The 23,286-nt window shown below is 50.4% G+C and overlaps 8 protein-coding genes across 8 annotated transcripts; 4 read left to right on the plus strand and 4 right to left on the minus strand.

Annotated features, from left to right (window-relative positions):
- Positions 1–722: 722 nt before the first annotated feature.
- Positions 723–3,657, minus strand: LAJ45_00172 (uncharacterized protein; the record flags this gene model as incomplete). Its single annotated transcript, XM_046109774.1, has 3 exons — positions 723–1,887; positions 1,953–3,161; positions 3,248–3,657. The coding sequence occupies 3 exons, from the start codon at positions 3,655–3,657 to the stop codon at positions 723–725; spliced, it is 2,784 nt and encodes a 927-aa protein (XP_045976467.1).
- A 2,619-nt stretch (positions 3,658–6,276) lies between these two features.
- Positions 6,277–6,544, minus strand: LAJ45_00173 (uncharacterized protein; the record flags this gene model as incomplete). Its single annotated transcript, XM_046109775.1, has 2 exons — positions 6,277–6,314; positions 6,379–6,544. The coding sequence occupies 2 exons, from the start codon at positions 6,542–6,544 to the stop codon at positions 6,277–6,279; spliced, it is 204 nt and encodes a 67-aa protein (XP_045976468.1).
- A 1,339-nt stretch (positions 6,545–7,883) lies between these two features.
- LAJ45_00174 (uncharacterized protein) lies at positions 7,884–9,741 on the plus strand (the record flags this gene model as incomplete). Its single annotated transcript, XM_046109776.1, has 3 exons — positions 7,884–8,952; positions 9,026–9,550; positions 9,608–9,741. The coding sequence occupies 3 exons, from the start codon at positions 7,884–7,886 to the stop codon at positions 9,739–9,741; spliced, it is 1,728 nt and encodes a 575-aa protein (XP_045976469.1).
- A 1,224-nt stretch (positions 9,742–10,965) lies between these two features.
- On the plus strand, positions 10,966–12,702 carry LAJ45_00175 (uncharacterized protein; the record flags this gene model as incomplete). Its single annotated transcript, XM_046109777.1, has 2 exons — positions 10,966–11,027; positions 11,115–12,702. The coding sequence occupies 2 exons, from the start codon at positions 10,966–10,968 to the stop codon at positions 12,700–12,702; spliced, it is 1,650 nt and encodes a 549-aa protein (XP_045976470.1).
- Positions 12,703–13,973: 1,271 nt separating this feature from the next.
- Positions 13,974–16,731, minus strand: LAJ45_00176 (uncharacterized protein; the record flags this gene model as incomplete). Its single annotated transcript, XM_046109778.1, has 6 exons — positions 13,974–13,979; positions 14,058–14,513; positions 14,569–15,857; positions 15,917–16,178; positions 16,250–16,630; positions 16,693–16,731. The coding sequence occupies 6 exons, from the start codon at positions 16,729–16,731 to the stop codon at positions 13,974–13,976; spliced, it is 2,433 nt and encodes an 810-aa protein (XP_045976471.1).
- A 74-nt stretch (positions 16,732–16,805) lies between these two features.
- On the plus strand, positions 16,806–17,457 carry LAJ45_00177 (uncharacterized protein; the record flags this gene model as incomplete). Its single annotated transcript, XM_046109779.1, has 4 exons — positions 16,806–16,859; positions 17,058–17,128; positions 17,221–17,270; positions 17,345–17,457. 4 exons carry the CDS (start codon positions 16,806–16,808, stop codon positions 17,455–17,457), a joined length of 288 nt encoding a protein of 95 aa, XP_045976472.1.
- Positions 17,458–18,901: 1,444 nt separating this feature from the next.
- LAJ45_00178 (uncharacterized protein) lies at positions 18,902–19,525 on the plus strand (the record flags this gene model as incomplete). The annotated part of the gene is made up of 1 exon (XM_046109780.1): positions 18,902–19,525. One exon carries the CDS (start codon positions 18,902–18,904, stop codon positions 19,523–19,525), a length of 624 nt encoding a protein of 207 aa, XP_045976473.1.
- A 2,083-nt stretch (positions 19,526–21,608) lies between these two features.
- Positions 21,609–22,964, minus strand: LAJ45_00179 (uncharacterized protein; the record flags this gene model as incomplete). The annotated part of the gene is made up of 6 exons (XM_046109781.1): positions 21,609–21,614; positions 21,672–22,241; positions 22,293–22,456; positions 22,524–22,628; positions 22,692–22,749; positions 22,812–22,964. The coding sequence occupies 6 exons, from the start codon at positions 22,962–22,964 to the stop codon at positions 21,609–21,611; spliced, it is 1,056 nt and encodes a 351-aa protein (XP_045976474.1).
- Positions 22,965–23,286: the final 322 nt, after the last annotated feature.

The raw sequence follows: 23,286 nt of genomic DNA on the forward strand, positions 1-23,286 counted from the left end.
AAAGCATCTCAGGACTATCACTACATGATGTATATAACCACTGCTCTTTCTACCTTCCTGACAAGCACCACACAACCAATTGAAGACACCACAAACCAGCTGAATCCAGCTCTCTACCGGCTCCCCCACATACACCCAATTCTTCCGTCGAGAAAAGTCTTTCAAATTCAGATCTATCTATACCCCACCCCACCCCCACCCCCACCCCCACCCCATTCCCAATTTTTTAAAGATTACCATCCACCCCGCCCACCGCCGCCGCCCCAGGTCGTAACACATGGAACAAATGAAACGAAACCCCCCGCCATCGGCCATGCACGAAAAATAGTGATAATAGAAGAAGAGTTAGAGACATGAGCAAAAAATGCAATAGTGGGCGGGGGGCGGGTAAAGTAAGTAGGGCAAACAGAAACCAACAGCAAAAACAGGGAAAGTGCGCAGCAAACGAGGGTACTTTGCTGTGGCTCTCGATAGAGCTCTGATATACTTATATGCATGTAGGTCCATTGTCCAAACCGATCCGCTCCTCAAAGGTAGTAAGTTAAGTAAGAAGGAAGAGAAAAAAAAACAGGAAAGAGGATAAATTAGACACAAAAACACCATAAAAAAACCAAGTGACAGAATAAAGAAAAACACAACGATTTTAAGAAAAGAGAACGGGAAAGATATAATACAACCGCCCAGATTCATGTTTTACTCCTAATCCTAATTCTTCACACACCCTACGCCTGCTGTGGTTGCTGCTGCTGTTGGCCAGGTATAGGCCTTCTAACCAGCGCATCTACGGCCTTCACTAATGCCCCGACTCCTCTGACACCAGCAGCGGCGCCAATCTTCAGCGCCTCCCACTCGCCCTCAATCTCACCACACCACAGCGGCTTAAGCATCTCTGCCTTCCGCCTGCCCTCGCCGCCCCTGACGCCGCGTTCGCTCTCTGCGCCTGCTACTGCCGCGTCCTGAACATACCAGTACAGCACGCTCTTGCGGCACTTGAGTCGCCAGTCTAGCACCACATTCGCAAGCCTATACTCTACACGGTACCAGTCTACGTTTCGAGGAAGTATGAACAGTGCGTCGTCACGCTGGTTGGGGGGGGTTGACTCTAGATCTGTGAAGGCTAGAAGTAGGGGCAATGTCACGGTCAAGGCCATTACTACGATCTCAAGCCCAGAAGTGTTCAGCGAGTTCTCAAGGAAGTGCTTTATCCGCGCGTGCGGGCTTCGTGGGGGCAAGTGCAACCGCATCTTGGTGTCATTATTATCGTCAGCGCCGAACGACACTTCCGCTGTGCTGTGCGCATCATTCGAGTACTTGAAGCCTATCCGGCCAAGGCTCACATGCAAGCACGGCAGCTGGAATCGGCGTATAACTGCCACAAACTTGATGAGCGTCTCAATGCGGGAGAGCTTTTCGATCAGGGGGTCAATGATCGACTCGCCAACTGGGACTATAAAGCGGATTGCGTAGCTCCCAGTCTGCGGGTGGAAGGAGACATCAGAGTCGGCTGATGCGATGTCCTTTCCTACGACGCCAAGGTGCGTCATTGCCTCGGCGGTGCGGCCACAGACCGTGAGTGTGCAGGCACCGGAGTCGGAGAGAGATTGGAAGGTCACACGCAGAGCATCAATGCCCCAATTTGCACGCGGAATAAGGGAAGAGAAGCGGATATAAAGGTCAGGGATGATGAGCTTTGTATCTGCTGTCTTTGAAGGTTTGAGTTGATGTTGGACGGAGCGGGAGGTAAGGTCTTCCGTAATGGTGTGCAGGGTAATGATTGAGGCGGAAATCTTCTCGAGGTTGGCGAGGAAGCCATAGGTCACGTCTAAAGCACCATTCACGGGTATAGGGATGTTGAGGGAGACGGTCCATTGCTGGGGTGCTTCGTGACTGTAGGTTTACTTGTTAGTATGAAGTTGCTTCATGAGGTGTCACTCATGGGTAATGATACTTACATCCTGCTGACATAGAAGCATTCCCCGGTATCGCCGAGACCTATCGTAATAACCCATTCTTTACTCCAGCCTTGCCGACGCATAAATGTCATGTAGCGAGTTGTGGGTGGAAAGAATGTTTTGAACTCCTCCTTCCTGACGACAACCATCTTCAATATCTCCCATCCCATCGATCGCGCCCTGCTCTCAATCTCCTCCTGCAGTACCAAGAATTTCAACTTCAGCAACTCCGCAATCTGCCCAGGCTGTTGGTTGATTCTCCCCTCTACGCTCGATGCTAGTAACCCAGGCTTCTGTAGCGCAAAGCGTCCAGTAATAGGCTCTATGAGCACCTTGATTGCCCGAGATGGCGTCAGCCGCAGCTTCAAGAAGCTGTTAAATGAGTCCGTAGGGTGTGTGTTCAGCTGCATGGATGACGGCGGAAAGAGTGGAAGCGGTGAAAAGCGATCCCGTATTCCTGTCAATATCCACTTTGTATGCAGTGCTATTACAGTCTTGAGTAGCTCCTCTGCGGAGAGTACCGCGATGTTCAGCGGGACCTCGACGTCTTTCACCTCCTTACCCTCCCTCATCCACCGCACACCTAGCCTACTTGGCTTTCCCGCGACACCGCGCTTGACACCGACCTCGATCCATGACTTGCCCTCACCAGCACGGTTAGTCCAGTACTGGATCACGAGGGTACGCTTGATCTGCTGGATTCGGAGGTTTTCTGTCCAGCGCCCTTGGAGCATTTCATGAGCTTGTCGCATCAAGATGTTGATCTTGTGCGTGAGACAGAAGTCGTGCAGGAAGTCATGGATACCCTCAAGGCCCTTCGATTTCAGTACCGTGTTACCGCGACCTTCAATCTCGTTCTTGAGGTTTTCTGGGAAAGGCGCCCCGGCAGCCGGCTCGAAGGCCAGTCGGAAGTCGATTAGGTATAGCTGCGACGTAGGGTCTTCGTCGCCGATAGACATGTCGACCTCAAATTCATGTTCGACCTTAAACGTAGCGCGGCCAGAGGATATTGTGTAGTCTTTGAAATACGGGGGCGGTGGTGAGTGCAGCGAAAATCGGAGTGCAAGGAGCGTATTGATATTGGATAGCGTCTTAAGAATCTCCGTAGAACTGAGCGGAGGCGGCGGTACATAGCGGCGAGTCATGGAATTTGTGGCCACCCCCGTAGACAGCACCTGAACCGCGGTATCAAGGTCGGGATTCGGGACTCTGTAGCAATTTAGTACATAACCCCCACGTCACCTCCGGCAGCCCACAAGGCCAGGCCACATAGTGTACTGGGGGAATAGTAGTACCTCGCATAACTCATCTTCCTGCGCACCTCGTACAGGTTCCACACCACCTTGTGAAAGACATCCTGCCTGCTATCCAGATACACCTTCAAATCGATCACCTCGCTCACGGCCGACGCATTCTTAGCCCACGTAACCAGCACCAGCACCTTGATGAACTGTTTCCGCGTCTCCTGCATATGCTCAATGATGCGCAACTTCTTCTCCCCGTCGCTCTGCCCCGAGCCCTGTAGCGAGTCGATTAGCTCCACGAGCTTGTTGTGTGAGTTCTGCACCAGACGATTGATGAGTAACGACAGAGGCACAAACCCCATCGTGATGTGCGGCAGTGGCGGCGCGCGGATCTCGAGTGTCGTGTTAGGTTTGGTGGGCGCTTTAGCGACCTCCTCTGTGGGAGTCATGGCTTGAGGCATGGTGGTGGTGGTGGTGGTGGTGGTGGTGCTGCTAGAACGGTGCTGCTACGACTGCTCCGCCTGCGCGCGACGAGGGGAGATTTTTGGCGCTGGGTGGTCGAACACGCGGGGGGAGGGACGTAGACTGCTGCTGGGTCGTGAGATTCTATACGGCGCGCGCGTTAAGGTATGGTTTAGTGTCTGGCAGGTTGTAGAGCTCGAGGCACTGACGGTCGGGGGCGGGGGGGGTGAACGGTGAGATCTTTCGGTACGTCGTGTAGATCTATAGAACGGTGGGTGCCAGGATGAGGATGGGTGGACCGTTTGCTGTCTGTCTGGATGAGTGGATGACTTGACTTGCTGGGTGCTGTACTGTAGGTGCGTGTAAGATGGTGATGAGATGTTTCCTTTTTCCGTATCGTTCGTGCAGGGTCGTAAATGTGTATGTAGGGAGAGTGGGTGTGTACGATGAATATCTCGCGTCGTCGTTGGGGGACACCTCCAGCAGAGCTTATCCAGATAGAGAGCTCCCACTGCACTGAACTTTCCTTCTCACTCACACAGAAAGGAAAAGCGATGTTGGGGGGGCGGGTAAGGGAATGAATTGGCTGCGAAGACACCTGCCAAGACAAGGTGGTGAGCTAAGCCATAATGCGTTAGTGTGGTTACAGTCTAAATGGCTGTCAGCGAATAAAGAAAGCCTTGGTGATCAATTGGGCAGCAATTGACAGGTACATGTTTCTTGGGATCGAAGCTTGACTGCAGCTGAGGAAGGCTGGCTCGGTTTGCTGTGGGCGGTGGTCATTATCTAGTGGGACAGGAGATTGCCACTTTGTCACGCTCAATACTATTTGTGCAAGTGTGGTACGGTACTGCGGCTCGATAATTCATCCTTAAAGGTACTAAGAAACGAGAATAATGGTTCGGTAAGCTCTTTCCAATTCTTCTGATCTGTGCATACATGTATTTAGTTGGATTTACATCTGCCGAGGAATTTCAATACCCAAAATTGGTCGGCTTAATTCATCATCTGGCCTCCCCTTGGTTCCATTGCGACTGAGACTGATACTTGTCCTCACGCTACATCACCAATACTTACTTGCTGTAACACAAGAACCGCCAGAGCCGCAGTACTACATACTCAAATTATCATCCCGAGCTGTGACGACTGGCCAAGGCTTGTTTGCGAAAGCAGCCTTACCGGTCAGCATATTCTTCTTCTTCATGAGCTCTCACTCACCACCGCAGCTCTCTCGCCTCAACTTTCCAATATACGACGGCCGACGAAACTACCAGTGTTATACCCAGGGAGCATTCAGTATTTCGTCAAAATACAAAAAATAACCCAGAGCTCTCCAGCGAAGCAGGAGGTTTGTTTGATCTTCTCGCCCGTGGCCTAGGACTGTGTGAGGTATGTAGGCACAGTTTTCCCCTACATTACCAACGCACACAAGGGGGTGAGAGTAAGCAAAGAAGTTTGACTATCCGCAACTATAATATTACTGATAGGTACGAACGGTCATATAGGTTGCAGGTCATGCAGTAAGCCACATGTGAATTTACGAGTTCCTCCCGTGCCTAACCTCGAGTCAGGACTCAGGAACCGACCCTCCCTCATAATCACCACGCCACATTTCTCTCTTTGCATATGCAACCAACCCCGCTTCCGCCTCTTATAGTCAGCCAAACGCTTGGCGGAGTGTCAGCAATGTACTAGGTCCCACAACTATAGCCAAGATTTATGGAGAATCCCCGTCAACCTAAGCACCCTACCATTACCTCTTGGCCTTGCAGATTCAGGATCCTCCAAGCTAGGCAGGTTTAGACAGTGTCCCAGTGTCTTTGCTCAGCCATACGTAAATCTTATGGCAAAGTCACTGGGCCACAGTATAAATCTGCATCCCGAATCTGCAAGTCTCACCAGGTAAAGGATAGCTACTGCTCTTGCCTTCACAAGAGGCGGGGGATACAGCTTGGGAATCCTTCTCGCTCGCAGTTGCCTGTTTCAAAGTTTTCTTGGATCTTCAGATCTAGCGACGTTTAACAAGATGTTCTCGGCGGGTGTGCTTGATTGCCCCACATATTTTCACTACACCACGATACCGGGGCTTCAAGTTGCCAGTGCTTCATGACTGAGCGTGAAGTACATATAGCCCCATGGAATGGGCGAGGACTTGGTTTCGATTCCTTCAATGGCCAGAGCTCAACTTCTCTAAGAGAATGCTTCTATGTATACGAAACTAGCAATTCACAAACACACCCCCTGTCAACATCTAGGAAAATTCTATATCTATGGAAGTCAAATAAACGTTGTTACTTACATTAACCAAAATCGCAATATAAAAGCACATATAAAGCCTTCCTACAGTAAGTCTTCAAGTTAATGCAAATTTATTATATATGTACAATTCGCTAATAAAAAGAACAGCACTCCAAGTGGGTCCAGCCAGCTGAAGTTTTCGCACTGCGTCCATGTCCAAGGAAGAACAGAGCCCAGACCAACCGAAAACGAAAGAAAAGAAAATAACCTAAACTCAATAAACAACCTTTTTTAAAAAAAAAAATCTAATCCCGCCAATAAGGTCGAGGGATGTACTAAACACGCCCCCCCGCCCCCCGACCCTCACATCCCTATTTTAATCAGTAAGGTTTCTGCGGAACTTTGGACCACGTTTCACCTACATCCCCTATCAGCAAAGAGGTCTAGCTAGGCCATCCACGGCGGGTCGGTGGTATACATACATCCCTGGCACATCTTCGCGTTGAGAACAAAGTGCTTACCACACGTCTGACACAGCGTCGAGCTTGATGTGCGGGCCTGCGCTTTATTGTCCTGCTTGATTAGTCGGGATGAGCGCTTGTCTTCGCGGACGGCCTTGGTTTTGAAGATGCTGTCGAGGAGACCCATTGTGGAAAGTGTGGTTTGTTGCAGTGTTTGTGTTTTCGGGGGGTTGTGGGGTGCTGGTGATGGGTGTGAGTGTGGATGAGGGTATTTTATGCTCCATGGCGAGTATTTCTGGATACTATTCTTGGCTAGAAGGGGTGGGAGTGGGGGAATTGAAGGATTTAATATTGCTTTGAAGGGCTGGTATTTTTACCGCTGGGTTTGAATAGGGTGTGAGAAGTAATAGAAGGATGACGAGTGAGTGGTTGTGATGAGGGTTATGGGGCCTTCTATTGGGGGCACTGGAGATCCCGTCATAGAAGCTCTTAGGAGTACAGTACGATATCGGAATCAAAATCTATATTCCGTAAGGTAATATCGTATACATGTATGTCCTCTACATACATCTGTTCTAGAAACCAGTTAGGAATGTCAAAGCCGGAACCTATCCAAGATGTTGCCGGTGCGTGCGCAAGCTACATACATTAGTTCTGTCAATAAACTCCCCTTCATATATTTTAGTAGCGGTGCCCACAGTCTAGCTTACATGTACTTACACAGGTAGATATGTCACTTCTCTATGCACAAGTATATAGATCTACTTTCATCCTACTTCGTAATAGGGTCGATCATCCATCCTGCTACCTATTGAGTCTTCCTACACTGATCGAGACGACTACGTACTCTACGTCAGACATACCGTCTATAACAGCTAGGCCGATCATCAGATATCACTCGATGTTTTGGCCCCATCTGGTGAGGATTGTTGAATACAACAGCTAATATTCTGTCGATATCAGCAGCGGTTGAGGAGAAATAACGGCATTGAAATCACCAAAAATACGCGGGCATCAATACACGGGTTGGGGATGCATGCTAGCATATTAATTGAGGGCATACGCCGGAACTTCTAGAAAGCTGCTACGTGGTTGCGTGCGTGTGCTTGCTGCATGATTTGGAGACAGCGAAGATATATTGGAGGTGGAGCTGCACTATCGATCAGTGGTCGAGTTACGCTCTTGGCTAAGGGGATTGAAGGCTCAAGGCCAATCTGACTAGCCTTAAGGGAAATACTCCTTGGTATTAATATTTCGCGGGATTTTACGGCAGTACGTTATGGAGAATATAATCAGTGTAAAGCGAAACTCGCATGTTGCAGTCGACATCACTTTCTGGAAAGCCTCCACAACAAACCCATGTTTTCTTGGCAGGCACCCGAACGAGAATCCATGACGCAAACCCTTGGCGCGTGCAACCGTCGTCAACGTCGCGTTTTCCTGCAAATTGAAGCCCAAAGACCGACCCTCAACGACGCAACCTCAACTCCTCGATCCTCACGTCTCTGGATCCCTCCACGCCCACAATGGCTGCCAAAATGTACGCATTCCCTCCCTCCCCTCCCTCCCTCCCCTCCCCTCCCACCTCCCTCAATCCTCTCAAGATCCCCTCGCCCCCCCCCTCCACTGACTCTCTCCACAGCCTCGTCATCGGAGCCACAAACGGCAGCTTCATCGAAGCATTCACAAAAGCCACCGCCCTACACACAAAAAACAACTTCTCCCTCGCCCTCCTCCTCGGCGACCTCTTCGCCGCCCCCGGCACCACCGACACCCCCAGCGACACCGAAAACATCCAAAAGCTCCTCCGCGGCGAGATCAAGGTTCCCCTACCCACGTACTTTGGGCTCGGGCGACACTCGCTGCCGCCCAGCGTGCGCGAGAAGATCGCATCCTCCGCCGGCGAGGTCTGCGAGAACCTCTTCTTCCTCGGAAAGAAGACCGTCCTCAACACCTCCGAGGGCGTGCGCATCGTCGCGCTCGGAGGCCGCCTCGACAGTAACATCCAGACCGCCGCGAAGCCGGAGGCGGACGCGGGTGAGGCGGCGGATCTACCGTATTACTCCCCGCTGGATGCGAGGACGCTCAAGGGCTGCAACAGCGCCGACCTGCTGCTGACGTACGACTGGCCGGCGGATGTTGAGCGTGGCAGCGCAGTGCCTCTGCCCCCTGCGCTTGGCGGTGGTGGTAGTAGTGGTAGCCCGTCGATTGCGGAGCTCGCAATGATGATCCGCCCGCGGTACCACTTCGCGGCGGCGGGCGCGGCGTTCTGGGAGCGGGAGCCGTACAGGAACGTGGTGCGGGACAGCGATGCGAAGGGGGAGGGGGCGCGGGTGACGCGGTTCCTGGGCGTGGGCGATTGGGGGAATGAGGCCAAGGCGAAGAGCTTGTATGCGTTCAGCATCACGCCGCAGGATACGAATGTCGCTGTGCCGCCGAACGCGACGCCGAGCCCGTATAGGGAGAAGACCAAGAAGCGGACGGCGGGGCAGGCGGACGGCGGCGGCTCCTTCTTCTGGGGCGAGCATATCCGCGATGACCGGGGCGGAAAGCGGGGGAAGGGCGGGCCGAGGGCGCCGAAACCCCCACCTGGACGTATGTGTTTCCTCTGTCCCATAAAACAAAAATCAGAACCCTCAAGACTAACACCCAGGGATCAACCCAACAGCCGAAAACTGCTTCTTCTGCCTCTCCTACCCCAAGCTCGAAAAGCACCTCATCGTCTCCATCGGCAACGACGCCTACCTCACCACCGCCAAGGGGCCGCTCACAAAGGCCTCCGCCACGCTCCCCTTCGCAGCGCACATCCTCATCATCCCGCTCACACACACGCCCACGCTCGCGCTCATCGACGACGGCGAGGCGCGCGCCAGCACGGCCGCAGAGATGACGCGCTACAAGGACGCCATCAGCGCCATGCTCGAGCCGCGCGGGTTCGGCACCGTTACGTTCGAGATTGCGCGTGCGGGAGGCGTGCATGCGCATTGGCAGGTTGTGCCCGTGCCGAGTGATAAGATGGAGGTGGTGGAGGAGGCGTTTAGAGGGGAGGCGGAGAGGGATGGGTTGGCGGCGTTGGAGAGGCGGGAGGTGAGCGAGGGCGAGGAGTATTTTAGGGTGTGGGTGGGGGGGAGGGGGGAGGGGGGGGCGTTGGTGCTGCCGTTGAGGGGGGGGGAGTATTTTGATTTGCAGTTTGGTGGGTTTTTTCTCTTTCTCTTTTGGTTCTGGGGTGTGCTAACGGAGGTGTGTGTAGGGCGGAGAGTGCTGGCGAAGGTGCTGGGGCTGCAGACGGTGCACTGGAAGGACTGTGTGCTGAGCTTGGAGGAGGAGAAGGGTGATGCCGAGAGGTTCAAGGAGGCGTTTAAGGAGTTTGATTTCAGCCTTTAGCCCGGGGGAGAGGGGGGGAGAGGGTCTGGGCCATGTATTGTAGTAGTAGCATTTAAATTGTGGTGGCTTAATGGAGTTTTGTTTTTGTGGATTGTGTGGTGTAGCTGTGATCTGTGGTATTAGTGAGTGATAGAGGTGTGCTTTAGCATTTTTCGGTTCGGAAATATATATATATATATAGCAAACCTTGAGCGGCTTTCTGGCAGGTGTTTGGCAGTTGGACTAGTATGTAGTATGTTAGTGTATGTACGAGTGTCAATGATTGCGTATTCAAGATTCTTGCTCATTGTTTTCACTACATGCCACAGCACCAATCGCTACCACAATCACAATTGTTTAATTAATTGAAGAAACATCCCACGTATCCCTTAGTCTGGCAATGCTGACCCCCCCTATTAAATTTGTATGGGAAATCTATTATTTGATAGGAGAGATAACAAGATCTGTTAGTAAAGCCACACAACTTTTTTTTTTTGGGGGGGGGGTCAGCATTTTTTGCCAGACGAAGGGATATCAAAGTCTACAATTGATCGACAGATAGCAAGAAGCAGGCCAGTCACGCGACCAGCGCCAAGAAAAAAACGTCCCCCAAGCGGCGGGGGCTAGTGCAGTTTAGTTTAGAACCCGGTTGTTGGACCCTGATTGCCAAGACCACGTCATGTGTTGCTGACCCCGCTGCATTGGATAAGACAGCACTTTTGGGAACTACAACCTTTGGGGGATGGGATGGAGTTTGTATACTTGTAGGATGGATGACATGGATCTGTGTGCAGTCTGATAAGAAGGGGGGTGCTGGTATCGATAGCTCTAATTTCGCTCCTTAGGATACGACGCAGCACCCAGCTCATGGGCAGCAGACTCGACACTCCTCAAATCCAGTTTTCGGGGCTTAGTCATCTGTCGTCTCGTCTGGTTTGTGTGCTGTGCTGTGCTGTGCTGCCCCGCGTCATGTCACAGGGCCCCGCTTGCTATCTGTCCAAGGAAACGAACAATCTCCATCCATCCATCCACATCCATCCACCATCCATCCATCCATCCATCCACCATCCATCCACCATCCATCCATCCATCACATCCCTACATACAACTTGCTCCGAGACATCTTGACATCACCACTAGAGACAGACAGAAAGCTGCTCTGCTCTATATAACAGATACATCACCGCCACGATTGCGTCCCTCTACTTCCTCTGGAAGCTCTTACTCCTCCCAAAAATAACAGCCATGGTGCAAGCTGATACCACCACCGACAATTCGTTCCTAAGGGGATTAGTGGACATTGGAAGGTAAGCTCTCAGCTCCCCCCCCAAGCTCCCCCCCCCCCCCCCATCCTACAGCTACAGCTACATCTAACTCCCCCCGCACCCCTACAGCAATGGCGTCCGCTTCTCCATCTCCTCCCTACACCCCTCCACCGCACGCATCATGCCCACAATCTTCCAAGACCGCGCCCCCATCTCCCTCTACGACGCCCAATTCACCGGCACCACAAAATCCCCCATCAGCGAAGACGTCATCTCCGCCATCCTGGTCTCCATGCGCCGTTTCGCAACCGTCTGCGCCGACTTCAACGTCCCGCCAGCCAACATCCGCGTCGTCGCCACCGAGGCCACGCGCGAGGCCCAAAACTCGCAGGACTTCCGCGACCGCATCCACGCCGCCACGGGCTGGACCGTCGAGCTGCTCACAAAGGAGGACGAGGGCCGCATCGGCGCCGAGGGCGTCGCAAGCTCTTTCAATGAGGTCAGCGGCCTCGTGATGGATCTCGGCGGGGGCAGCACACAGCTCACGTGGATGGTGTCGAAGGGCGGCAAGACACGCATGCCGCCTGCGGCGGTCTCGCTGCCGTACGGTGCGGCAGCACTCACGAAGCGCCGCGAGACGGCGATCAACGACGAGGCGATAGCCCAGCTGAAGGACGAGATCAAGTCCCGCGTTGCGACCGCCATCACCGGCCTCGACATCCCGCCGGAGCTCTCCGACTACGCCGCCGACGACGGCGGCTACACACTCTACCTCTCCGGCGGGGGTTTCCGCGGTTTCGGCTTCCTCCTGCTCGACCAGCACCCGATCCAGCCATACCCAGTCCCCATCATCAACGGCTTCAAGGCCCCCGGCAGCGCCTTCTCCGACCTCGCCGACTTCCACCTCAGCTCCGAAACCACCCGGCGTCTCGACGACAAATTCCGCATCTCGGACCGCCGCGCGCGCCAGGTCCCCGCCGTCGCATTCCTCATCTCCGCCCTCGTCGAGACCCTCCCCACCATCAAGACCGTCATCTTCTGCCAAGGCGGCGTGCGCGAGGGCGCTCTCTACGAACGCCTCGACACCGCAACCCGCGCCCAGGACCCCCTCGTCGTCGCAACATCCGCACATGCGCCCCGCGACACAGCCAAGATCCGTGAGCTCCTCAACTACGCCCTCCCGCGGTCGACGCCGTATATCTTCCGTTCAGAAATCGTACCCGCGTTGGCGAATATGCTCATCTACCACTCCAACATCCCCAAAGAATCACGCCCCTCCTGCGGGCTGCACGCAACCACAACCGGCATCCTCGCCTCTGCCCACGGTCTAACCCACGAGACGCGGGCCCTCCTCGCACTGGCGCTCTGCGAGCGCTGGGGCGGCGAGGTCAGCGACTCTAACCTCAAAACACAGCTAGAGGACCTCGTCGGCCCCGAGTTTGCGTACTGGGCGCGCTACTGCGGCGCCGTGGCGGGTGTTGTCGGCGATGTGTATCCCGCGGGGATCGTGGGCGATGTGGAGCGGCTGCGGTTCTTCGCGTATGATGAGGGCGCGGTGGTGGTGCTGAAGGTGAGGACGAGGGGCGGGGACGAGAGGGCCGAGGCGGTGATGGTGGCGAGGGGGATTGAGGGGTTGGGGAAGGTGGGGAAGAAGAAGAAGTGCCGCGAGGGCTATCGGAGGAAGGTGGCGTTGATTTGGGGGAGGGATTTGGAGTAGTGCGTGGGAGGGCGGAGAAGGGGGGGAGGGGGTAATGGATAGGCGTCGTGGGGGGGGGGGGGGTTTATATCCGAGGAGGGGGCCCGGGGGCTTGGGTAGTGCTGCTGCTTAGTTGGGCCTCTACTCTTCTTTGTCCGTTTTTTTTTTTTTGCGGTTTGGCTTTTTCTCTTTTTTGTGATTCGGTGTAGCTAGTCTTTAGGCGTGGCATGGGTGATAAATAAATAGCTTTCCTCATTACATACGCATAGCTCTCCGCCCGAACCAAGTGCCAGTAAAAGTTCACGTAGTGTAAAACGCGCCGAGTGATAGTCCATGATCCAACCCACACCATACCACCACACGTAGCAGAAGAGAGCGCTGGATAACAGCAAGGAAGTCTATAATACCGTCACGTATCGCCCTACTGTGTATGTATGTGTGGGTGTATAGTTAGTGCAGAGAGGGTATAACCAAAGCCAGACTCGAAACCCCACCAGCAGCACAAGCAGTTCCTGTGAGTAGGATCCATCCCCCCCCTTCCCCCCCCCCCCCCCGCGGGAAGGTTACTGTATCCAGAATAGGATGGTTATGCTATAACTATCTATGCTAGTCTAGGCACCCGCGCCCCTCCCCCACATCTTCAGCCGGACCGCTGGCACCGGTAGAGGTTACAACACGAGTGATAGTTCATGACCGCACTCTACATATTATTTGTGACTGTATACATGTACTGGTGCCTCTCTACGGGGCTAAGAGGAGATTAATACCGCAAACAAGGCTGAAAAGATAGCAGATGGACCGTCTAGGCCTCATTGTAGATATGTCGGGCTTTACTCATACACGCACGCACGCTTCGCTTCGCGAGAAGAGATCGTGATCGAGAAGGTAGTAATATGTAGTAGAATAGTACACTCTCCCCCCCCCCCCCCCAGTGTCTCACCTCCCCGATCTCCACCCTCTCCATCTCAGAGTCTCACCTCTGCAAGCATCGAACCCTCTCAATCTCGCTAACAAAACGCCCTGCCCACAAACAATAAATCACACGAAGGATGAAGAACACAGAGGAATTGAACCGCCAATGAGAAATAAAATAAAAAAACAAGTCTCAAGGACCCCAATGAAGTTCAAAAAAGAAAGAAGAGAAAGAAAAGAGTCTCCACGCGTTTGATATCCGGAACGAGAAGTACATGCATAAGTAAAGATGCGGACGCATTTGGTTGGGATAGTTTTTAAGTAATACTCTTTGCTTCATGAAGCGAAGCGGACACAACCTCGAAAAGACCAGACTAAAATTAAGCCTGTAATCACCAGAAAAACCCTGTTAGCATTGCAATCCTGCCCACGCTAACCAGCAAAGGAAGAATGTGAAAACGTACCAAATACTTGTAAGTATGCCTCTCGCCGTCAATTCTCGCCAGATACTCCCGCTCCATCAGACTTTCAATCCTCTTCTTAATCATGGCCACATCGGGATTAAACCGCCCCTTCAACTGACTGATAACCTCGCTGACGAGCTCGGCATGGCTCAATACCTTCCGCTGCTTCATGATCCTTACCACGGCTGCCTCAATCTGGTGCGCCCGCGTCTCGTCGACCTTCTCGCTGGTATCTTTTCGCTCCTTCTCCGTTTCTGCCCGGTTGGCGGATACCATCCCGACCTTTATCCGAGTGAATTTAGATGTAAATAACTCGTTGATTGCGAAGGTATCGGTAGGGCGGACGTCTTTTGTAGCCGGGTTTTTGCGTAAAATACGCGTTTTGGGGACGACAGCAAGGGATTGAAGGGTCCGGATCAGCTCGGCTTGGGGAATCGACGTGATGGTTGTTAGGTCCTATAGTTGAGGTTAGTATATTTTAGGTAAGTGAGAACAAAACAGAGGGGGTTACCTCGAAGGATATCGACTCCCCAGCAGGGATGTTGTTGAAGGCCAATAATACCACCATGGCATATGTAGAGACGTTCAGCTCTTTCTTCACACCTTTGAACGACGTTTTCAGGTCTGCGTTTCCCATATTCGCCTGCCAGCTCAATTTCCTCCCGCTATGCCGCCCCAAATAGTACGTTGTGAAGCTATCCTTCAGCGCTTCTAGCTCCTTGGGGAACGAGCAAGTCTGCATGCCATCCGCGCCCATACTCGTCATCGGCCAGAAAGTCGATGTCAAAACATTGACCGTCAGATCAATTTTCTTGCCCTCATCGCTGCCCTCCTTGTTTTGGAGCATCTTCTTGAACTCTGAGGTCATCTCGTCAGAGATGTTCATATCCTTAAACATTCCTTCCAATTTGTTCGTAAAGGCCACTCCAACCTCCATCTTCAGTTTCCCAATCATCTGCTTTTCGGCATCTTGGGAGACAGATCGGTTCATGAGGAGGCGACGACTCAGATGTTTCTTGTAGTACCTCTCGAAAACATCCTTATCGTTGATGTACCGGAAGAGGGTAATTGCCTTGTCCAGTACCGCGTCTACCTCTGCTTCCGACTTGCCCTTCAGGCCCTTCCGCAGATTATCATCTATGAAGAGCGACATATACTCCGGAGACCTTTGGAATAGATTTATGAACTCCCGGAATGCGCCAGTCATTGACGCTTGAATTCCCTTGTCCTCATCAAATGATCTGGTCCATACCTTCTCATATTTATCCTTTAATGCGATAACCTCGTCGACCCAGCGGATAGCAATCACTGTGAGGTTGTTTGCAGCCTTGTCCTCGTTCGCAGCAGCAGCACCAGAGTTCTTTGCCGAGTCGCCATTCTCCGCCGGTACTGCTGCCGGTGCCACCGCTAGAGCAGTAGAGGGATTGGCATTCTTATTGATCTCTCTTCCCAGCTCTACTAGCCTCTTACACATCATATTCTTGAGCGCCTGCTTCTCTGGATCTACCCTGGCAACAAGTTTATAAACGAGCTTTAAATCTTCAAAGCGATCGTTATCGAGCATAAACCGTAGGCCGGTATCCATATCCATTACCTCCTTGATATTATTTGTGATCAATTCCCGCTCCACCACCGCGCGAATCTTGGGCTCAGATAGTGTGGAAAGGGTGTCATGGGAACGGGAATACTCCTCAGATAGGCGCTTATCCGTTTTTCGGAGATAAGTTGCGGCATCACATTCTCGGAGGAGCCGGACGCCTTCTTGTTTGTAGAATTCGCCGGATGCTGCAAGGAACTCGCCTATGGGTATGGTTAGTGGCGGGCCAGGCTACCGGCGGGTAGTGCAGAGGTGTACGTACCCTCAAAGCTGGTTAGATAGATCTTCTCATTTTCATTCTCGTCTTCGTTTTCATAGAGAGCTTCCAGCATATAGACGCAAGACCTGATGGTAGCATGGTTGATGATATCACCCTCCCTCTCCATCTTGATCTGGTCAAGGATCACCGTATTTAATGCTTTCCCAATGTTATACTGTGGGTTCCTTAAGATATGGTCCCGGAACAGTCCCATACAGGTGACATATATAGATGGTATTTTATGATCGGCACAAAACACACGATCCTGCAACCACATTAAATCAGCATTCCCGCGGCATTCCCGGAAGAGCATGAAAGTAGAGGAGTATCGCAAACCATATACATCAACACATCCTTCATCATGCCCATACACAGCTGGTGGTCTTCCCACACCACCTTCAGCCGATCCAAAAACTTATCCCCCCCAATCCTCTTTTCCACACTGCTTGCCGTCCCGAACGCCGCGCCACCTGTGACAATGGCGCTAGGCACCAGTGGCCGTACATCCCGTACTGCGACAACCTTGAGGTGTTCGACTACTAGCTGTTTAACATTCGCGTACAGCTTCTCGCCGTGCTTCTTGAGAACTAGTTTGTAGGCGTTGCGGTAGAGTTCTTCAAACGATAATCGGGAGGCGTTTTTGGCGTGGATCTCGCGCAGCGATTGGGCGAGGGTGTCCCAGTATTCGTCGAAGTCAACAGGATCAGTCGCGAGGCCCTAGGTAAATCGGTTGTGAGTATAATGGATGGGAACGAGGAATGGAAGGACGAGGAACTTACTCTTCGAGGAGGCCGAATCTTGCCACGGGTGCGGTTCATGATTTCTATCTAATGTTGCGGCGAAGGGGAGAAAAGGTGGGGGGTGTTGGTGGGGGGAAAGGGGGAAATTGTAAATGGACGAGATGAAGCTTTGGGTGAAGGTTTGCTGTGTTGCTGCTACTGGAGTTGTGAGAGATGGGATGGTTGAATGTATCCTCTCACCTTAAGTGCACTGTCCCACTTGCTCTCGAGTAAGGCGAGAGCTTGTTGCTTATTCCTTGCCAAGCCCGCCAAACAGTGAGCCCCGCGCAAAGCCTCCCTGCTGTTACTGGTTAGTGTGGGGTTGGGTTGGAAGCCTAGAATTAATGAGTCGAACGTGCAGATAGCAGCAGCGAACGACGGATAAAGAAGCAACGCTTGAGTCTTTCAGCTCAATTCGTAAACATACAAGGCTACGGTATGTATTGCTTAAAACGTTTCCGGTGGGGAAGTTTGGAGGATGGCTTGGCGGTGGTGTATGAATAATGCTCAAGAGGCTGAGATTAGAAGTAAACATCATTATGGCAGAAACTCACATATATATCGTCCGGGTAATGCTGGTGAGTCTGATACATAAGGTGGATTACTTTGTTGTTTGATTCTGCTGCTTACCGTCTCTCCTGCGGCGATCTAGACATCTTGATATTACCCACAAACTTCTCCGAATACCTAAGCTATTCTCTTTGGAAATTTATTCATACTAGTGTTATTAGATTCGCTAATGATGGGGCTAGATTAATAGCCTAGATTATATATAATTATACTGGTAAGGCCCAATATTGCATGTCCGTGAGCTTACCGCCATTTCGGGTAAATAGGAATTGTCAACCTGAAGCTAGGCAAGGCCAATGAATTCGAATTACATTACATCTTGTCAACAATCTCTCTTTACTAAACCAAAGCAATACCTCTTCATACACAGTCCCCGTAGGTCACGTACACGTGCTGATAGATTGCATGCAGTTCATCAAGTTAGTCATAAATTACGCTGTGCACTTATACCTGAGCACATGTATGCCTTTATTAGAACACGATACAAGATGCAGTTTACGGTTCAGTTCTGTATAGACAAATCTACCACCACCGACCAAACCGCAAACACACACTTGTTATAAATATATACACCACTCGACACGACATACGTACATGTACATGTACTTACATATCTGACGTTTCAATAACGACATCTTGATAAACGTGCACCACAGAGGAAAACAGGATGCGGCCTCGTTTGAGAATGCCGAATTCGCTAATGAAATCTGGACTTTTATTCTATCCTAGGTACATATACCCACGTATATGATGCAATTAATGAATTAAACGAGGAAAGAAAGAAAGAAAGAAAGAAAAACACGGGTATATGCCGGGTCCCCTACTATGACGGTATAGATACTGTGATATATGAGGGGTACCGCATTATATGCTATTCAGAGGGTACGGTCAACCACTTTTGCAATGTCTTACTTGGCATAACACATAGCTTCACACATAAAAGACACGTATCCAGAAACAATGACAGGAAAAAGGGCTGAAAATAAGTCTTGAGTAGTTCGGAAGACATCTTATAATGAGATACAGGTATGTACATGTAGTCATTGTGTGATATAAAGAATTAATTAACCCCATATGCCCATCGCATCAATAAAAATGAATATTTAGAGCTATTTAAGAATATTCTAGGGCCTAAACCAATCTCTGTCTATCGAGGATCAGTTCCCTTAAAGTTAGTTTCCAAGAAATTACGTCTGGAGTTATGTTAATAATATAAAATCGTCTCATCGAAACAATCATTTCCACTGAATCTCCAAGAACACTCTAGTGGCTGATAGATATTAATAAACACTTAGTCACCCAACGCGGGCCTAACATTCACGTGACTCCATCAACCTAAGCCTACCCAGGGCGCGTTCGTTACATAGAGCAGCTTTCTAACGAGGAAAGCAAGAAAGCCTACTACCTCACTCACACACAACGACAATATACGATCCTTCCCCCACCTTTATGACGTGACGAAATCGACTTCGCAGCAGCTTCCCCCTCCACTCGTCAAGAGTCAACACTACAATATCGCATTCACAGCCACAAAAATCACACTTCCCAACCGATCATTTCCACCTCACCTACGCGCAAGTCACACTAGACACACAAGACACCACATTAACACCCCCCACACCCACACCACACCCACAAAATGGCAATCGAAGCGACCGCGGCAGATCCCATCATTAGCGAATCTGCTATTTTGTCTAAGCTCGGCTACGTCCCCTGGGAGTCTGAGCCTGACGCTGGCCCAGGCGGCCTCCTGGACCACACCACCTACAAGTATGTCGCCTTCCCTCACGAGGCCTCCAGCACCCCAGCAAAAATTGCAGCATCTCCGGTCTTTAATGCGTTTATGCAATACGCTGAGGGTAACCCTCAGTTGACCGCCCAGCGCTTCCAGAGAATCATCTGTGGGCCGGACCCGGAGGCGAATCTCAAGGCATTTGCATTCATGAGCACTGCCTCTAAGCAATGGAGGGACGACTACCTAAGGCTCATGGTGGATGAAGGGGAGATGGAGGCCGGATGGTGCTTCGTCAAGGATCGTAACTGGCAGGGGTATCTCAGGACCGATTTGAGCCTGGGGAATATCTACGAGGACTCCAGGGCGATGAAGGCTGCGAGCAAGAGGAAGGCGAGGGAGGAGGAGGAACAGGAAGAGGCGGAGGAGTCGGAGGAGTCGATGGGAAAGGGAAAAGGAAAAGGAAAGGCCAAGGCCAAGGGTTCTGCAGCAGGCAGACGCTCAAGCAGGAGAAGGGTCGTGAAGGACTAATATCTCATATCAGAGATTGAGTCCGAACAATTGGATAGGTATATTGGTTCCAACGCTCTCATCTGTACCCACCAATCAACGTACAGTTAGGAGAATTAATCCCAATACCAAATTTCTATCTTGTACTTTTCTTTCACTTCTTTCACTTCTTTCATTTTTTTTTTTATCTTCTTTTTTTTTTTTTTTATCTTTCTTTTTTTTTTTTGCCCAATGGCTGGTGATTAACTGCGGTCCCGAGAGGGGCGGTGGAGAGACTACAGCACACTGTAATTATATTCCGAGTCACTACTCTTATAATTTAAAGAAAGCCGATTTATCGCGCATCGTGTTGGGCTCTCTATACATACATGTATACAGCGTTTTATGAACGTTCTTGATAAAGTATTTAATGTCAGCTTCTTCCTACCATAAGATTCGGAGATTTAAAGTATGTACATATATTGACTCGATAGATTAGGTATTGGGATTAATTTATGGCAATTTTTCAAAAGACAGTTTCTCTTGACATGGTGACAATGATAATTTTGAAGGCAGTCAAAAAAGGCAATAGTAGGGATTAGGGCTCAGAGATGCTTTAACCCTAACCCCTAGTAACCCCCTTCCTAACTCAACATCGGCCGGCCAGATGGATACATGTAAGTACTCATGGCAATGATAGCCGGTGGCTTTGTGAAATTATATCCAGTTGAAGTAGCACCTCATACATGAGTAGTGAAGCCGGAGACTGAATTCGAGCCGTTTAATTGTTTCTCGGTGTTGCAATGATCTAGTTTTTATACGTAACTCTAGCGTTTCTTTTATGCTAGGCCGGCGGATTATTGATCTCCTACAATGTAGTCTCTACAGTTAATGTCATAAGTTATGAAAATTTCTTCAAAGCGGAGGCCGAATATAGGATTTCGTTCCGAAGTCATACTATGGCCGCCCATATGCCTATATTGCTACCAGGAGATGGGCTTTCCGCGATATATCATCATATTCATGAACACTTGAAGTCATTACTCCAGATTAGATAACTTCTCTTTTCCGACAGCGTTGCGCTCACGCCACCATGGCCTGTCATGGCCGGGGGAACTTCCAATTTCGGGCCGTACCGTATGTGTCCCTTGTTGGCCACCAGCCAGGAAAAAAAAACTCGCGGACGCCCAGAAATCCAGAAAATTCTACACCACCCGCCAGCCAGGTGAAACGAATCGTACCGGGCCGGAGAATTTTGATCTAGAAATTCGATGCAGGTACAGATCGATCTTCTAGCCACCTAAGAAATGCAGAGCGCTAATTGGTTGGCTTGACTTCAACCCTTATACTTAAACTCAATATTTTTTCCCAACGCAAGTGTCTAATCAAGGACAGGATAGGAGGGAGGAACAACTATCAAGATTTCTGAGAGAGATATATATGTCAGTATAACCTAAGTAAGAATCCTCGTGATCGAATAATCAGCTGATCTATTATCAGGAAGGGTGTTTCTGGCTTATTGTATCGTATGTCTAGTATCCATTGTAACTCAAAGCAAAGCTTGAGTACGTATACAGCTAAGAGATTATGCCGAATCCTCAAACGAGTTCCATATATAGGCCTAGAGTTTTCGAAAGAAAGCTCGCCCAAAGTCGTAAGATATGACCCAGTCCAAACCAAGAGCTCCTAGTCTATCACAGATACATGCATGCATGCTTCACGATCACTCCATATGGCTATATCTATTCAACGTTTGACCACACGTAATTGCGGTTGCAATTGGTTCTATTGTTGTAATATCCTAGAAAGAGATTATTGTTCGGTTTCGGTTTTGCCGCACTATTGCTATGGGATTCTCGTAATTGCATAGCACTATTACAGTATCTAGGTATTTCAATCCCCCTTTGGGTACTAAATTCTCAAGTACATGTATGGTAGTGGAGATTGCACCTCACCGCGTGTAGTAAGCCTAAGATAATAGGCTATCCCTCGCATGATAAACACATAAAAGATAAGAAACAGAAAGAAAAAAATCATCAATCACGCCCCAAACCGCCGACCCGCCAAATAAAACACCAAACTCAAAGCCCATACATTTAGTATATTTCCTATCGATCTTATTCGTTTATGCCTGTTTAATGTCAGTTGTAGGTCAATACCTCCATGTACTAAGTTGAGGGAAGCTCACGCTGCAATCTAGAACATATCTTCCGACAATCTTTCCTTCCTCCATAAGCTTGAAGATCTCAGTCAACTCGCTCAACTTCGCAGTCTTGAAAGGAGCATTGATAAGTCCTCTCTTAAAGAAGTCAATCGCCTCCTGTGTGTCAAGACGGTTGCCAACGTAAGACCCCTTGATTGTGATCATTCTAACCACAGTCGGGAAGACCTCTGCACTGATTCTCGCCTTTGCCGGAAGGCCAACACAAACCACTGTACCACGGCTACGACAATACTCAGTTGCCTGCTGGAATGGCTTCTCGCTCACAGCGAGCAGAATAACAGCATGAGCTCCAAGCCCGCCGGTAAGGTCCTTGACTGTGGCGACAACATCCTGTTTTGTGAAGTCGACAAATTCCTCGGCGCCGAGCTTGTTAAGGCACATATCCTTCTTTTCGTCGCCGCCATCGATGGCGAGGACACGGAAACCCATAGCTTTGGCATACTGACAGGCAAGGGATCCAAGTCCACCACCGGCACCAGTAATAGCTACAGTGTTACCTGAGCGGGCACCAGATTCCTTAAGCGCTTTATAGACCTGACAGAGTCAGTGTATAGAAACTTCTCCACGAGATCTCTGATGACTTACAGTGATACCGGCACAAAGAACTGGGGCAATGGCATCAAGTTTGACTTCTTTAGGGATACGGGCTACATGGGCGGCCTTGCCAATGCAGTATTGTTGGAATGTACCGTCAACAGTGTATCCAGACAGTAATGCCTGTCCACAGAGAGGCTCGTCGGAGGCCATGCCTATTTGCAAGTGCGTGTCAGGAGTTAAATCGTGGTGGATAACCTTTTGGAAATTTCTGGCACTTACAGAAGTCACAAGCCCCACAGCTGCCATTGAGCCACTTGATACCGGCGTGGTCACCAACCTTAATATCATTGACGAGTTCCCCAACTGCGACGACAACCCCAGCACCTGTTTTGCATTAGTTGGCGCTAGTCCCGACTACTAAGAGCTATAGACTAGGTGAAGACAAACCTTCGTGACCACCAACAAGAGGCAACTTCTCAGCCAACGGCCAATCGCCCTTCCATGCCTATGCGTAGATATCTATCAGTATTCTTCTGCTGGTGAGCGATGATGCTTAATGTGCCTTACGTGAAGATCGGTATGGCAAACACCGGTGTATTTAATGTTTACTAAAACCTCATCAGGACCTGGCTTTGGAACAGGAATCTGCTTGTATTCGATGGGGCCATTGTTCTTCTCGAACACTTGAGCCCATTGCATCTCTGGGATTTGTCCGGCCATTGTTGATAGTATTGATTGGTTTAGGAGTCAAGTTTGGGGGAAAAAAATTGAAATTGAAAGGGGATAGTAGTAGATTCGATAGAGGTCTACAAGCTGAGGAACTTAAGAACAAAGAGAGTAACGAGCAGGAAGAATCAACTTCTTTATAAATTAGAAAGGGGATCTATTTCATGTGGCCTGTCGTTCCTAAGTGAAAGCTCCTGATGCTACAGATTGCACCTGTTAGAGTACGTATACTCCTGGGTCCATCTATGCCGCTATTTTTCAGTAACAATGACGCACTGTAGTCCGCTTCTGGAGGGGCATCTGCGGCGTGGGGTGA

The sequence above is a fragment of the Morchella importuna genome (assembly GCF_003444635.1).
Source record: "Morchella importuna strain M04M26 chromosome Unknown Morimp01GS001, whole genome shotgun sequence".
NCBI lineage: Eukaryota > Fungi > Ascomycota > Pezizomycetes > Pezizales > Morchellaceae > Morchella > Morchella importuna.